This window comes from Habropoda laboriosa, unplaced genomic scaffold, assembly GCF_001263275.1.
Source record: "Habropoda laboriosa isolate 0110345459 unplaced genomic scaffold, ASM126327v1 scaffold225, whole genome shotgun sequence".
In the NCBI taxonomy this organism is placed as follows: domain Eukaryota; kingdom Metazoa; phylum Arthropoda; class Insecta; order Hymenoptera; family Apidae; genus Habropoda; species Habropoda laboriosa.
Genome location: NW_017100368.1, coordinates 306,301 through 323,306, shown reverse-complemented (window position 1 = coordinate 323,306; position 17,006 = coordinate 306,301). Strand labels below are relative to the sequence as shown.

The 17,006-nt window shown below is 37.4% G+C and overlaps 1 protein-coding gene across 2 annotated transcripts in view; it reads right to left on the bottom strand.

The window, feature by feature from the left end:
* The window catches only part of LOC108574744 (alpha-tocopherol transfer protein-like), a 32,250-nt gene that overhangs the window by 11,158 nt on the left and 4,086 nt on the right, over positions 1-17,006 (bottom strand). The window contains exons 1-2 of one of the 2 annotated variants that reach the window (XM_017937377.1): positions 13,648-13,892; positions 13,441-13,491 (exon numbers count right to left, since the gene is read on the bottom strand). The exons of the other annotated variant lie outside the window; for it this stretch is intronic. Of the exons in view, the coding sequence (XP_017792866.1) occupies positions 13,441-13,456 (16 nt within the window). The 5' untranslated portion in view covers positions 13,457-13,491; positions 13,648-13,892. Of the gene's footprint in view, positions 1-13,440; positions 13,492-13,647; positions 13,893-17,006 lie in introns of those variants that run through there. 2 annotated transcript variants of the gene reach the window in all.

The following is a 17,006-nucleotide window of genomic DNA, read 5'->3' as shown; positions in this document are numbered from 1 at the left end:
TTTCTCAATTTTTATTCACCAACTGTTAAGATTTTTCTACGAAAGGAATAACTCAAAATTTTTCCGTGTGTTTAGTTAACAATTCTCGGGATGGAATTGTATAAATCCTCAGGAATTTCCACTGAAAAGTTTCCTCCCGAGGATTAATTTACACCTACTTTTGTTCTTTACGTTTTACTCACCGATTGCAAAAGAAACAGCTCTTTTTTACAAATTTTAAACCAGCTCCAATTTTTTTTGTTTTCCCTTTTTTCAACGCCGAACAACTTACTCATCTTCTGAAACTGTTCGCGAGGACAAACATTCCCGGTGCTAATTCGACTAAAACGAGCAGTTTACAGTGCACACCCTCAACGTAGCGAGTTCCTCCATTTAAGAGGCATGCTGTAGACAACAGGCGAGATAAAGAAGAGCCGACTGTGAGAATGGACGGGGCAAACATTTCGAAAAGCTGCGCTTTTTCCCTTCCGCGTTTCATTGTTTCGCGCCTTTTGTGCACCGTCGAGCGAGCAAAATGCACGTTGAGAAAGGGAAGAAGAAGAAAAAGAAGAGAAACAACACGCGTACTACATATACAGAGCGGCGAAGATTTACGTAACGCGGACAGAGGAGCACAGTCGACCGCAGGGCGACAGGAAATGAGGTAACATTATCGTGACGTGCAACTATTGTGAGCGTATTTCGGGACGACCGTGTAAGGAGAATTGAGAAATTGACGCGTATTTTATAGAAATCGATTTATTGAATATTGCGTGGGTTAACTTGCTTAGATCGTCACCGTGCGACTCTGTAACCAAGACTGGCTTTCCGACTAGGAAAGCCCCTTTTTCCCGCCGTTGCCAAATGTGCGTCGCCAAGGGCCTCGAGGGTTGGTTGACAATGCTCGTGGCGTCGTATGTAGTCTTCGGGCCCGATATCCCTACTCCTATTACTATAAACATCCGCCCGAATGTCCGTCTCGACGGCGCCCTCGAATTCTCTTACAATTGACAACGTGTAAGTGAAAAAAGTGATCCAGGTGACCGCGAAATTCGAGAAAAACAGTAAAATTGGTGTGAGAAAATCCGTCCCGGAGACGGTGAAGCGAGCATCTTGAAGCCAGGCCCAGCGCGCTCGGTGGGGGTGACTCCGCCCCTTTGGGCCTTTCCCTGGGCCTGTTCGCGTAGGGGAGGACAGGGATCGGCAGGACGACGCGTACACCCTCTTCACGAGACCCTCCAAGCATGCTTTCACATTATCAAATTTGCTGGTTGGCTCAACAGAGCAAGTTGTGAATGCAATATAAATACTAAAAAGAAACAAAATTTAATGACTACACACAGCTCATATAAAACTATTTACATGTAAATATCGCTTAATTGTTCCTTTCGAATTCCGTGTTTTTGTTTATAACTTTTTAATAAAGCATTTAACAACCTATGTTCATCTAATATGTTTTTCTTTCTTAGACTTATAGAATATATTGACAAAGTTTGGTGTCTTAAATCTGGGACACCCTGTACATGTTAAGCAAATTTTATACTTCTTACAAGTCATTAACGAGCAATAAAATTACTTCTTTTTAATTCATCTTCTTTCTCCTTCAAAATTTCAGTTTTTCGACTATGTCGACTTGTCGGTATAAAAATATAAATCACTATGCATCACTTTCGATCACATTTGCTATACTTCAAAATAAGGAGTTCAAGCTCGATAATATGGAATTTATGAAGAAACCAGTGAATTGCGTATTTAAATATCCAGTGTTACCATTATTACGTTTTTGTTGCAGAATACTGATTACCATACTACTGCAAGAAGCAAGGCATAGCCTAAGGCAGTTCTCTAACCTAACCGCAACAGCTTGCAACACAAAGAAAAGAAACGAGAATATGTGGAGCAATAGAAAGAAGGAGCTGAATCATTTTTTCGTACACAAAGAAAATTTCTTTCTATTATTAGAAAAGTTGAAAAATTGGCAAATCAATGTTCCAAAGTAATTATGTCACTTGCATCGTTTGTCATTTGAATACTACGGATTTTCAGCGTTTTCTACCTCTAAGTTTCAGAAGGGAAGTAAATGGCAAAAGAACGTATCGAATTCGCGTCGTTTACCGTTCCAACTCACCAACTAAAAGTTCTCAGCTTCGAAAACAGAATTAGGTAAAACGGACGATTAGCGAAAATGGGCGGAAATTCGACAAAGCTATTAAAAAAAAAAAGAAAAACGAAGATACTTCCATTGATTGAAATCTAATGGAAATTCTGCACGAGATAAATCCTGTTCGTTTATCCTAGACACAGTTCTACTTAAGAACGAGGAAGAAGAATTGCACGACAGTCTGAAGGAAGTTTCTAGATGCTTTTTATACGTCTCGAGGTGAAACCGAATGTCGGATGAGAATTAATGAAAGATCCGGACGTGTGTACGTAAACAAAGATGAATTGTAAATTGAAACGGGGAATCTGTTCTTTGTATAAGTGCGGTGACGTGGGTGCTAAATCGAGACGGGACATTTCGAGCGATGTTATACCCATTGACGCGGAATTCGAGGACCCCGCCGCCACGATCATCAGGATGTCCCTGTGGAGTACGGTAAACAAGGCATCCTTCGACTAGCTGAGTGGTTTAATTATATCAAAATAGCTTTGTATCTGGCCGACAGACGTGCATATAGCAATTGACGAAGATGAAATTCTGATAAATTGAATTCAGCGACACAAGCAGAGAGATTCAGATTTCCATTATGCAATAATGTAATAGCGCAAAGTGAATTTCTTTGCTTCTCAGACAAATTCAATTGAGAACATTGCAACGACGACGACGATAATAATAATAACAATAATCGTAAAGAAATTTCATTTTTGAAACGAAGGAAGAGAGATTTTGTCGTATACCTCTCTCCTATCTTTCATTAGTTTTTAGTCATCCTGCCTCCTTTCCTTAACTGTAAACAAATCCGCATCATCCTAACGTTAGTCACCCCGAAACCTAGACCTCCACATCATCCTTTACTCATCGCTGAACCTAGACCTCACCGCCTCTCCCTACATTGACCTCTGAGACCAACCCCTACTCTCGTACTTCCCGAACCTATATCTAGAAATCTTTTCCGTCGAAACAGCAGATTTTTGTCTAGTGGTCTTCACGCACCGAACGTCACCGAACTGTCTAATAAAGTCGAATAGTACTACGCGCAGAATAGCTCCCATATTTCGCCCCAGTTTCCGTCAGGCTCTCCTACCGCGTACCTATTGAATATAATAAACCAACGCAAAGAATCGCGAGCCGCGGAATACAACAATTTGTAGAATAACAATAATAATAATAATGGTACGGTGTGAATTTCTTTCGTTTTACTTCCGAAGCAAAAGAACAAAAATACGGTCACGTAGCGAAACAAATTGGATCACGTATTTTTTTCGTGTCACGGAGGCGCACGGAAAGGACGATCGATGGGCGAAAGCACGGAGAAAAAGGATCAAGGACGCGATCGGAGCGGCAATTAGCGATTGACAGGTGAGTAGAAAAACGAGAAGGAAAAGTGCTCTGAGAATTCCTCCGCTTGAGTAAACTTTCTGTTTATTGCTCGCTTATCACGTTCTCTACTCCCAAATTTCAATCGCACCTATCCACCAATTTACGAAAAAAAAAAACGGTTTTTCAAAGATGTAAACTGTTGGAAACAGAAATTTATGCTGCGCACACGTTTGTACAGTCGTTTTTTAGTAGCGTTCGTTTTGTTAACACTGGCATTAAACCTGAAAAAGGGAATTCTGCCAGAAAGCATTCATATTGTAACAAAGTTTGTTGCGGATTTTTCATCGGCGAGCGACAATTTTGTTATTTCACGAGTGGACTGATATTTTTTGCTTTTCATTCGGTATTTCATTTTCATTTTACGTTGGAATAAACGAGTTAAATTAAATGACTGACTAAATTATGCGTATACTGTTTTTTTCTTTTTTTTCGATTTACACGGTTTTTCATACAATTCTGAGGTATTCTGAGGAATCGATTTTCCGTGTAAATCGGGGAATAGATGTACATTATTATACTTATTTCTGCTAACAGATTCACTCACTATTGAATATCAATTTTAATTTTCATACACTGAGTTAAATACTTTTATAGTTTTATATTGAATTAATTTAAATACTTATGTATTACTAGAAATTAAATGAAACAACAACATTACACTCACTGTCAAATATCGTCTTTAATATTCACGCATTAAATCGAATATTTTTATATTCTCATATCTGATTAATTTAAATATTAAATTCAACATTCATCAAAGCGGAGAAAGAAATGATTCTGAAGTGGCTAACCTTGGCCAGGTAAAAAAAAAAATGAAAAAATTAACGAATATGTTGTAAGTACACCTTCAAGTGTCAAAAGGGCAAGCTTGTCAAGTTAGTCTTCTCACGATAAGGGAGGTGCCATTTGAATATTCAATTTGGTTACTCAGCGTGACGAAATCGTGAAAGGAACTGAACTTCTTTTCGTGTCGAGCAGGAACAAACTTCCACGTCGTTCCTCGAAATATTTTCTATTCAATCTCAAACACTCGGACGAATTTAAATGTCATGGAAACTGGAATTCGTTTAAAATTCGTCGACAACAGTTTATACTTCCGATATATGAATGCTGAAAGAATATTTCCGTTTGAAATGATGTAAAAAGTATGACAAATACCGAGTACAAATTTGCACTTTAGTAGCTAACAGAATTTTTCTAGGTTACATCGCTAATATTGCCATAACTTTATATAGTTTCAGAGAATTCAAATATTAACGAAGAATTGAAAGGAAAATGTTGGAAAAGTTGTAGTTACTGCGATTGAATTTTCCTCGCAATTCTACGGAATTTCAGAGAATTCAAATATTAACGAAGAATTGAAAGGAAAATGTTGGAAAAGTTGTAGTTACTGCGATTGAATTTTCCTCGCAATTCTACGGAATTTCAGAGAATTCAAATATTAACGAAAAATTGAAAGGAAAATGTTGGAAAAATTGTAGTTAGTGCGATTGAATTTTCCTCGCAATTCTACGGAATTTCAGAGAATTCAAATATTAACGAAGAATTGAAAGGAAAATGTTGGAAAAGTTGTAGTTAGTGCGATTGAATTTTCCTCGCAATTCTACGGAATTTCAGAGAATTCAAATATTAACGAAGAATTGAAAGGAAAATGTTGGAAAAGTTGTAGTTACTGCGATTGAATTTTCCTCATAATTTCACGCAATTCCAGAGAATGCAAATATTAGAGAAGAATTGAAAGGAAAATCCTGGGAAAGATAGAAATATTAGAGAAGAATTGAAAGGAAAATCATGGAAAAGTTACACTTGTCAACTAAATTTTCCTCATGACTCTAAGTAATTCCAGAGAATGCAAATATTCGAGAAGAATTGACAAGAAAATCTTGAAAGAGTTACAAATAGTGGAGAAAAATTGAAAGGAAAATCATGGAAAAGTTACTGTTACCACGACTAAATTTTCCTCGCAATTCAACTCAAATTCGACAAGTTCAAATATTAGAGAATAATTGAAACGAATACCTTGGAAAAGTAATACTTATCTTCTACGTGGCTAAATCTTCCACGAATTAAAAAATGACGAAACGAAGAGCGGACAGAGGTCGGATTCTTTCACCGTGGGCGGCCTCGAGATGCAGCAGCCACGAAAAAGGAGACGTAAGCCGTTTCGAGGTGAACTTCTTCCACGATCAGGGTCATTATGTTTCTTTTTTTTTTCAGACGATACAAGAACGAGGTCCTTTCGAAATCTCTTGTGATCGTGACTGGTTTGGGAAATACCAGTCAGAGACGCATGGACACGGAATCACGAGGTTAGACAAGAGGATATTGACCTGGGTCAACGTCGACAGCGTTGCTGTTGGTCGACATTCGATCGTTGGCCAATCCTGGAATTGGAAAGGCGCTTGGAACTCGTAGCTTTCGGGGGATTATTGATATCGAGACGGATCGATGCTGGAATTAGGGCCACTGCGACGAATACACTCCACAAAACGTAGAGAAAAAGAGAAAATCGAAAATCGAGGAATTTTGATTTTGTGCCTTCTTATTTCATTAAAATGGTAAATTGCGAAATGTGTCACTTTCAAAATGTGTCACAATTTCAGAGAGTGTTCTACTTTAGAGGGTGAAGAAAGTCGATCGATTAACTCAGAATTGAATTTTTCCATTTCTCGTGTATTTAGATCACTGAAAATGAATTCTATCCAAACGTAATTTATTAAAATTCTAACAATTGGCTATGTTACACAGATTTGAAAGTAGGAAATGTGAATTGTGTAATTTCTTGTTCGTCAAAATTTCAGAGAATGTTCGTCCACTGTAATTAAGTTAGAATTGAATTTTTGTATTTCTCGAATTTTGGACTCTAAAAATTCTAGAAACTCTAAAATTTCGTAATGTTGTACAGATTCAAAAGTAAAGAATGTAAATTGTGAAATGTGCCATTTCTTATGTGTCAAAATCAGAAAAACTTTCCACTTTGATCGTACTTCAAAAATTTTGAAAACCCTAAAAATTGGTACTATTGCACAAATTCGAAAGTAAGAAATGCACATTGTAAAATGTGCACATAATCTCTCACGCGTGAAGATTTGAAAAAGTTTTCCACTTTAAAGCGTCTTCTGATTTCCCCAGAAATTCTTAGAACTCCAAAAAATTCGCAATACTGTACAAAGAATGCAAAAATTCAATATGAATCTTGAAACGTCCAATTTTCCCCCGGAAAACATTTGGCGAATCAGCAGACTCGATTTCGCGCTTATCTCTCCTTCCTCCAACCGTGTCAATGTTAATCATCGTGATTTACGAGTGACAGGGTGGAAGAAGGCAAGGGTTACTTCGCGCAGCTGCGTTCTGGGGTTGTAAAATTTAATCGGGCAATTCCACTTAGGCGCATCGACCCGCCGTTACAATTGGCAGTCGACCAAGAACTTCTGCTGGAAAGAAGGGTGCAACGAGCTAAGCCGGCTACTTTCACGAGCGGCGGGGAAGTCTGTGCACCATTTAAACATTGAAATAGAGGCTGAACCGGTGCCAGCGCGAGTTCTGCATTTTACGATCGTACGATCGATCCTCTTTGCGTAACCTGACGTCGCAACAGGCTGTGTGTGCCTTCGATGAATTATTCCTGGCTAAACGTCCATCCTAATACCGATCGAATACCTCTAACAGGGAACGTGAAATACCTGTGTCTTTCTCCATCAATCACTGTTCAAGCACATACTAACTTCTTGTGAATTCTACCGTTTCGTTGCAACTGCACATACAGTGACTTACGGACACTCTTTAGAACAGTATAACTTTTTAAAAATTGGACTTAACGACTTGAGTATTTTCGAGAAGTTAGAAGGATTGGTATGCTAGATGACGCGTGTAAAATTTTTTGAAAATATTGCAATTTGTGGGAATCACGAAGAAAATTGTAAAGGTCACTGTTTACAACTCTTTTACCTGAGCTTGTAACGAAAATTTAAGATTTATGTCAATTATACACATGCCGAAAATTTCATCGAAATCGGTAGATGGAGAAACAAGCGAGAGGCATCGAAAGATGTAGGAATCTTCAGATTTATTACAATTATAGGCCGAACATCGTGAAATAGTGCGATTTTCACAATCTTTAACGATTTGTAGCTCAGAGTAACATTATCCGATTTCGATAAAGTTTTCAGCATGCGTATAATTGGCATAAATCTACAAAACGTATTTTTTAAATTTTCATTACCAGCTCAGATAAAAAAGTTGTCGAATGTGACCTTTACAATTTTCTTCGCGATTTCCGCAAATGGCAATTCTTTCAAAAAATTTTACACGCGTCGTCTAGTATGCTAATCCTAACTTCTCAAAAAAACTCAAGTCGTTAAGTCCAATTTTAAAAAAGTTATACTGTTCTAAAGAGTAGTAAATAATTTATTGAGTTATTCTCATCACTTCACAGATCTCGTGAATTTCCGTCCTCGAGATTTTTCACATCCACGATTGTGATTCTTCCAGCAGATTTAATATGAGTTATTTTTCTAACGAACGGTAGATTCAATCACAATAGAGAATAATTTTAATCAATTTTTCATGCGTATTGAAAACGTAGTCGACTATTTGATTTTGTAAATTGGAAAAATAGTTGGAGAAAAAATTGAAATTATCAATCCTCGAATGCTAATATTAATCTTTTATAATACTAATGTTAGCATGGGATACCTACAGTGTGTTCCAGTAGCAGAAATGATATTTGCAATTTTTTCAACATTTTCAAACATTGTGAAAATTGTTTTTACTTTAAGTTCAAGATAAATTAATAAGAATAACATTTGTTGAATTTAACACCAGAATTACCAGCCGAGTCAGAACGACACATTACCGACTTCACAAAAGTGAATTTTTACGTAAGTAAACCATAATTGGAAAATTCGATTCATATCAATTCGAAAGTTACAAATGATAACACTTACCAGTATTGAACATTCACGTTTTCTCGAAAGATGATAATGGGTCATTTTGACCCGGTCGGTAGTTCTAGTGTTAATTATATTTTTAAAATGGCAATATACAAAGAAACGTGTATATTAATAATAAATTCCTCGAGGAACTGTATCCTTCGTGTTAGTGTCCTAAAGTTCATTAAACTCCCTTTTCGCAATTTTAATCCATGATTTTTAGAGTGAAAAAGCCGCTTCGTAACGAATTTGTGACATTTCCTGCAATTTCCTCCAAGATCTACTTCACTTTCTAAAAAGCACACTTCATAAATCAGCAATGTCAGTTACTATCACTGATACATTAACGAGCCAACATCCCATGGTAATAATTTCACAAAACAAGGGGTTAAAATGAACAAAATCGAGTTCCAAGCCCGGCAATAATTTCCACAATCAAGATAACGAACTTTCACAGCTTCCTCTCGCAGTCCACGTAAAGCAAAGCGAGGCAATTTTCTCGTGGAATCGTCCAACGACGATCATTCTATCGTAGAGAATTCTAACTTTCGTTTTGCTACGACGATCCTCGAGCAATCCGAGAAAACGTTTCCGTCGTCGGCGATAATTCCATTCCCCGTGTTTACAGGAGCTCGCTAACGATCGCTAGAACACACCAGTTCTGGATTTCGAGAGGTCGTCGACCGCTGCGTCTCTGGTTCCACGCCAAACGGCGCCATTTTTCTTTTCGTGCCTCAAGAAAGATATACCGCTGTGATGATTTTCTAAATATTCGATTGTCTGGACAATTCATGCCAATTTTTAGGTAAATAAGTAAATTTCGCTATACAACCTTTAGCAATCTTCCCAGAAATTTGAAAATTCCATTTTGTCAAAATCTTCATTTCTTTTTCTTTCAGATGGAAATTTCGAAATTTCGCAAATCTCATTTTCTGTTTCAGTGGCATTTTTCCAATTTTGGCAGGGGAAAAGCATCGGGCGTTGGACCTTTATTTTCTTCCATTTTGAAAAATTTTAGCGAACAAGCAGATCTTCGAAAGACACGTGGAAAAATTTCCCGAGGAATACACGTGAACTTCGTGTACATATTTCATTCAATTATTCTGCTGGCGAGATACACTCGCGGCAGAAAATTGGAAAAATTAACAATGGAAAGGAAAAAGGAAAGGAACGTGGAAGAAACAGGGCACAGCAAGACGAGAAGAAAATTAAGAGTGTGAATCTGATAATTGGATAATTAAGTTGGATCAAGATTCCGTGAAGTTGTGTAAGTTACCTATCTTGGATTAAACCGGAGAACGGGTTAATTGTGAAAGTGGTGTCTCGAATTGAAGTTACTTCGGCGAACCTCGTGTCGAATTGTAGAAATATAAAGAAAATTTCAAACCACGTTTACCTCGATAATTTTCTTAATTTCAAAGAAAAAAATCCTGGGATATTTAGTATTCCCGTAATGCAAATAAAATGGGACATTTACACAGTGTCCGGTAGCAAAACGGAATCTCTTCTGGCGACCTGCCCTTTTCCAGACGTTAACTACACCTCGCGATAAAGGTGATCCTAATTTCGGAAATGAGCCAGTTCTTTTTTTTTTTTCATTAGGACCGTGCGAGGGAGAATAAAGATGAAGGTGAAACAGAGGATACGGTCACAATGGATAGAAGAGAAAGAAAAAGGAGCGAAGGATGGAGAAGGATGACAAGGGAAGACGGAGGAAAGCGACAAGGTGGAACAAAAGGAGGGGGAAGGGAGAGACAGGTTCGTTACGTTGACTTTGATTGGATCTTTAGATAAGATAAGAACCTGATTTTCAAGACGACGAAGAGGAGAACAACGTGAAATGTCTGTCAGAGAACGTTGTCACCGTGAAAATGGCAATTCGTTATAGAGAGAGAAGAAAGTGTTTCAGGAAGATAATTAAGAAACGAACGTGACGAAACGAGCTTTAATCATTTACGGATAACGATTGCGTTAAAATATCGGTCAAGGTTCGATTTCACGTAAACTGATAAATAACGAATTACATCATTTTCATGAAAACCTTTCACCGGTTTTTGTCATTTCTATAAAAGTGTATCCATAATCGTTCGATAAACCATTATTCCGGCGGCCTTGCGCGAGCAATGCTCGCCTCTCCCCAGAAAACAATTTCACAGTGGTAACACACACACGTGTGGTATGTCACGTGACTCACAATCGACTTTCCTTTCGGAGAACCGAATTAACATTTTACCGTCTTCGCTTATTGTTTACAGTCCATTTTGAGCCGCCTCGAGGAGAGAAGAATAATCGAAATTAGCATCATCGATGATATTGACAATTTTTATCCATTGAATGACCGCGCCTTTTTTTTTCTCTTATCCTCTTCTTTATTCAACGACTTAATTCGTGTCTAAGAAAATTGTTAAAATTTCCAGGTCCCGCGAAATATCAGGAATTTTCTTGAATTTTGCAAACAATTTTTTTTTGCAGGAGTTGAATAATTTTTGTTAATCAGGTTTACTGTCTGCGCTACCTTTTGCTTTTTGAATAATATTTTAATAAACTAATGAAACTTTGGTGAAATATAGTTTAATAAATGATATCGTTTGAAACATTTTTTATTTAAAAATCTAACAACTACATCTATGTCACAAAACGCAAAGAACGTGTCAAAAATCTTCTCTTCACCTTCTCCTTACATTATTTATTATGTCATCTCTTGAAGAAAAATGCAGCTAAAAACACTCTGGTTTGCAAAAGTTGTACATGCTTAAATATACTTCAACCTCGATCTAAAACAATTTTTCACAAAGCTGAAAGGAAATACTGAAATCTCCTACTCGACACTCTTGTACCTGCGACACCTTATACAGTACCGGTCAAATGTTTCGAATCACTGTGCATTGCAAATTGCACAAAAATTGCCTGCAGAAAATTGAAATGAGATAAAGTGCTATTGACCTCCACAACATCAATTTCAAATCAATAAAGAATTAGTAGTAGATTCAATATTAATATAAATTGGCAGGTGATTCCAAACTTTCGGCCGGTAGTGTATATAAAACGACACTAAATTCTCTTGTTCCTTCCTTGCATTCGAGGTCCTGTCAAACTTCGTAAAATATTCCAAACATTCTGGACTATACTTAGAATCTAACATATCTCATCCCTTGTAAGAAGTGCCTCTCAAACTTTCTCGAAATGAACCTAAAAATATGAACAACCGTTCTAAACTTCCTTAAGACCACCGTTTCAATCTCCACGGATAATCTGTCGAAGAACGTAATACCGCAAAAGCTACAGATACGTATGTATAAGCAAGCCTAGCATTACGAATCAAACGACATTTACAGCCGACCGTTTCAGTTCTTCGACAGAAAACTTCACGAAAACGTAACTATTTGATCCCAGGAAAATGTTGGCAGTCGGCATTGTGTCACTCGAACGTAATCGTGCACGCGTCGCTTACGTAGCAAGCGTGCCATGGTCGCGGAGAAACCGCTGGCACATTCACAAAACACCTCGAATCGGACACGTGCAATGAAGACAAAGAAGGTGGACCTGGTGGTATCGTGTCGTTCTACGAAATGATTCCTCGAACCTCGGAGCTTCGCACCGAAGAAAAACATCGAAATCGGAGTTACTCGAAAAGGCGAGCGACAAACAAGTGGCGGTTTTTTCGTCGAATTTACTTTGGCAGAATTGTAAACGTGAACGGTGGTGAATAGTTGTGAAACGTGTTTGCAATGCTTTCGTCATAAACGGGAGCAATTTAGCCGAACGAAGTTATGTAAAATCCGTGTAATTTTCAATCGAATCGAGATTACACGTTACCACACAATTATCTTCCCCACTTTCCTTTTTTACTCGTATTTTGATGCAGTTTTAATGTAATTCCCGCGGTCGTACTCGCGTCACGGCAGTCGATTATAATTTCAAATGGTGCATTTCAATTTCCAATTAACGCGCCGCGAAGAAAAAACGCCTATCGAGAACGAGCGCGTGCAATTTGCATATTCCGCGTTCTTTTTTTCTCTTCCGCGGAACGAACGAGCGTGTATCCTAGCGACGTGTAACTGTCTGTGCACTGTCGCCACGATCTCCTTCGCAAGCGAGGAACAAGACACGCGTGCGATCCTTTTTTCTGTTTGCCGATGTAATTCGCACGAGCAGCAAGGCCAGCCGTTAGTTCTAACGAGAAAACAAATTTCGATGCTTCGGGTGCTGTTGGAAAAACCAATTTTCCTCGTGTGCTCTGCATTCGAGAAGAATGTACGTTTTCCGGGAAACGATGGAATTCATTAACGACCTCTGATCGATGCTCGAGAAATTTTCGAAAGAACGTTTCAATAGCGATTTCGAGTAGAAAAGTTTGTTTACAGGGACGAAAGCTTTATAATAAGCTAACCTTTCGAGTAACGGCTTATCTTGACCAATGTCGTGTTTACTTTGGACTACCAGAGCCACGCTAAAGGGGATTTAAATGTCAACTTAATGTTAATGCCAATGTTAAAATTCGGTGTGACGATCGTGGAATCGCCGAGTTGCTATTTATAGCGGTGTATCAAGTGAAACTTTCATTTTCTTGAATGACATTAACGGGGAACGAGTTTAAATGCCCGCTCGACGGTTTGTTACATTTTCGTTACTTATCGTAGAAACGATCGTTCGTGTTTCGAGCCACTTCTATAGAGAAATTCGTCAAAATTGTATTAATTTCTAATCGTTCGAAGATTGACCACTCAGGAGTTGAAAATTTGCGAGCTATTTGAATTACTCGAATGTTGCAACAGAGTTACTTGAATCGTTCAAGTGTTGAAAAGTACCGAGTTGTTCGAACCACTCTAGAGTTGAATATTTCTAAGTGTTTCCTGTTTGTACAATTCTTCTTAACTTATTATTCCAAGAGTTCGCTTGACCTAAGAATTGCACGCTCAATTACACATCTTTTACACCGATCGAAGTAACAAAAACTCTCACAAAAACACACGAATATCCTTTACTCACGTTGTACCAGCGCCATGATTATATCCAACAAGTGTTCCCCTTCCAATCGTCCTTTTCACAGAATGTATGGCAAACCAATGATATATGAACGAGTTCGATTAATTATTCACCAGTTAAAAGTCGTTTAAATATGATCATTTGAAAGTTAAATAACTTGTGAGTCACAAATGAAGGAAGGTGCATAAAAATTCTTTGCTCTGAGCGTACCGTACGATGACGCGATGATCGAATAGAGACGACGACGTGCGTCCGATCGAAAAACGGACGAAAATGCGCCGGGCCCGGACCCAGGGGCCTGTTCTTATACGCGCGACAGCATCGCCTTCAGGGTCGAAAAGGCAAAACGCGATGGTTTTCCGTGTACTAGTGCTGCTCTGGCGTAGCGTGGCTCGTTCATGATATCGATAGATTTGTTCGCCGAGAGCGTGGATCTGCCTTAACCGCGTGATCCTTTTTTCCGCGACAACTGAACGTGGTTGATAGATCGCTCAGAGACGTAGTGGGGAAAATCGTGTTGCGGCTTGGAATTCACTTGGTGGGGAAATCAGATTAGCTGAACGAGGGGGATATCTAGAAGACGTAGATGAATGGAAGGGAAATTGGAAAAAATTTTAGGCAAATTTTTTCCTACCGTTAATCGACATTTTTTTCCGTTAATCGACACGTTGATGTATTGTTTCCAGCTGATTTTTAAATATTCTGTGGTAATAGGCTACCTACGTAGCTTGTTTCCAATCGTAGCATTTTTTGAATCTCTGAAATTTTACAAATTTGAAAATTCTCTGGCAATTCTTTGATTCAGAAAATTTTTTAGTGTTGTTCAGCGTTGTTTCCAGGCAATCTTTAAATCTTGTTTGATAATACACCGAGGGATAGAATGGATTGTTTCCTATTGTAGTATCTTTTGAGTTTCTGAAATTAAAAAATTTTTTAAGTTCTCTCGCTACTTTAAATTCAAAAGATTTTTCAGTGTTGTTCAGTGTTGTTTCCAGGCAATCTTTAAACCTTGTTTGATAATACACCGAGGGATAGAATGGATTGTTTCCTATTGTAGTATCTTTTGAGTTTCTGAAATTAAAAGATTTTTTAAGTTCTCTCGCTATTTTAGATTCAAAAGATTTTTCAGTGTTGTTTCCAGGCAATCTTTAAATCTTGTTTGATAATACACCGAGGGATAGAATGGATTGTTTCCTATTGTAGTATCTTTGGAGTCTGAAATTAAAAAATTTTTTAAGTTCTCTCGCTATTTTAGATTCAAAAGATTTTTCAGTGTTGTTTCCAGGCAATCTTTAAATCTTGTGTGATAATACACCGAGGGATAGAATGGATTGTTTCCAATTGTAGCATGTTTTGAGACTCTGAGATCTGAATCTTTAATATTTTGAAAATTTTTAAGTTCTCTGGCAATTTTAGATTCACAAAACTTTTTACTCTGTTATTTTCAGACGATTTTCAAATTGAGCTTGTATGATTAATATATTAGGGGATAGAACGGTTTGTTTTCAATTGTATAATAACATTTTTTCAGTCTCTGAAATTTTATGACACTTTTTACATACTTTTGTGAGCAATTCAAAGTCAAGTGACTTTCTGGAAGTTTCTTAGCGATTTTAGATTCAGATCATTTTCTAATAGTAATCCTGAATTTCCTCCGATCTTCTAGTTTGTTCTTCATAAGTATGATAATACCATTCTGCATACATTTCTTATATCTCAGTTTGCAAATATTCCAAAGTCAACTCGTTGATTTCTATCTTGACACAGTGTGAATCACAACTGGTCATCTGACGTGCAAATTGCAACTAGGATACGAGCCATCAGGTTTGCGACAGATTTATGCACAATATTCTACTTCCCTATACAGATCAATAAATGGTTTATCATATTTTCTGCAGTATAGTCGCACTTAATTTGATTCTAATTCAACGTAATTGAACTTTGTATCTCGGCACATTGCAGTGTTGTTGTAAGTTTATTAATTCTTATGCAATAGTAGATCGAAGGCTAGGATGGTTTAGCAGTAACCACAATATCTTCTCAATTCAACAGATTTCGTACGTTGACACGTGTAGTACTTTTCTTCTTGTTGCTTCTGTCAATTTTATAATTATGATAGAGATTACTGAATCTTCCTTTTCGTCATTAAACGTCTTTGTAGCATTACAAAAATCGGATCTTGCTTTTGATACCATTTCCTTTTACTTTTCCCAACTTTTCACTGGGAGCAGCCGTTACAAAATATCTAATTCACTAATTTTTCCAAATATCTACAATCTCTTCTTCATTAAGTATCTCTGCAGCATTACAAAATATGCTAAATAAATTCGATTCAATTACGATCACTACAATTTTTCAACTCTCACGAAATCTCAAAAGAAAACTCGATTCAATTACAATCACTGTAAGTTTTCAACTCTTTCACGAAATCTCAAAAGAAAACTCGATTCAATTACAATCACTGTAAGTTTTCAACTCTTTCACGAAATCTCAAAAGAAAACTCGATTCAGTTACGATCGCTGTAATTATTCAACTCTTCCTTCGCGAGGATTGGAAAATATCTTCGTGAAGTGTCTCTGCAGCATCACAAAATATACTAAATAAATTCGATTCAATTACGATCACTACAATTTTCCAACTCTTTCACGAAATCTCAAAAGAAAACTCGATTCAATTACAATTACTGTAAGTTTTCAACTCTTTCACGAAATCTCAAAAGAAAACTCGATTCAGTTACGATCGCTGTAATTATTCAACTCTTCCTTCGCGAGGATTGGAAAATATCTTCGTGAAGTGTCTCTGCAGCATCACAAAATATACTAAATAAATTCGATTCAATTACGATCACTACAATTTTCCAACTCTTTCACGAAATCTCAAAAGAAAACTCGATTCAATTACAATTACTGTAAGTTTTCAACTCTTTCACGAAATCCCAAAAGAAAACTCGATTCAATTACAATCACTGTAAGTTTTCAACTCTTTCACGAAATCTCAAAAGAAAATTCGATTCAATTACGATCACTACAATTTTTCAACTCTCACGAAATCTCAAAAGAAAACTCGATTCAATTACAATCGCTATAATTATTCAACTCTTTCACGAAATCTCAAAAACGAAAAATTTGATTCAATTACAATCGCTATAATTATTCAACTCTTTCGCGTAATTTCAAAAACAAACAAAAAAATATTCCACAGCAAGTGAGATCAAAACGCAGTATCGAGGGAAAAGCGAACTCGCTGTACCAGCATGAGAAATAGAGCGTGATGCACAATCGCTCGTTAAAATAAATGATTCCCAGCGGATTCGAAATTATTCGTTGTCAACCGTGGAATGTCACATAGCCACGAAATTACAAGCTTTTTCGTTGATCTATGCCACGTGCCAACAAAACACTGACAGAACAGCCGTCAAGCTGGCGTAACAATTTGTCCAATCGAAATGTTCCTCGAACTTTTAAATAACATTCCCACGCGGTATAGTAATTCACGTTCGAAAAGTGAGCTGCAATTACTATTCGCTGTTAAGTTCCCATGTACAGTCGAGGCGGCTTCTTTCCGAAGG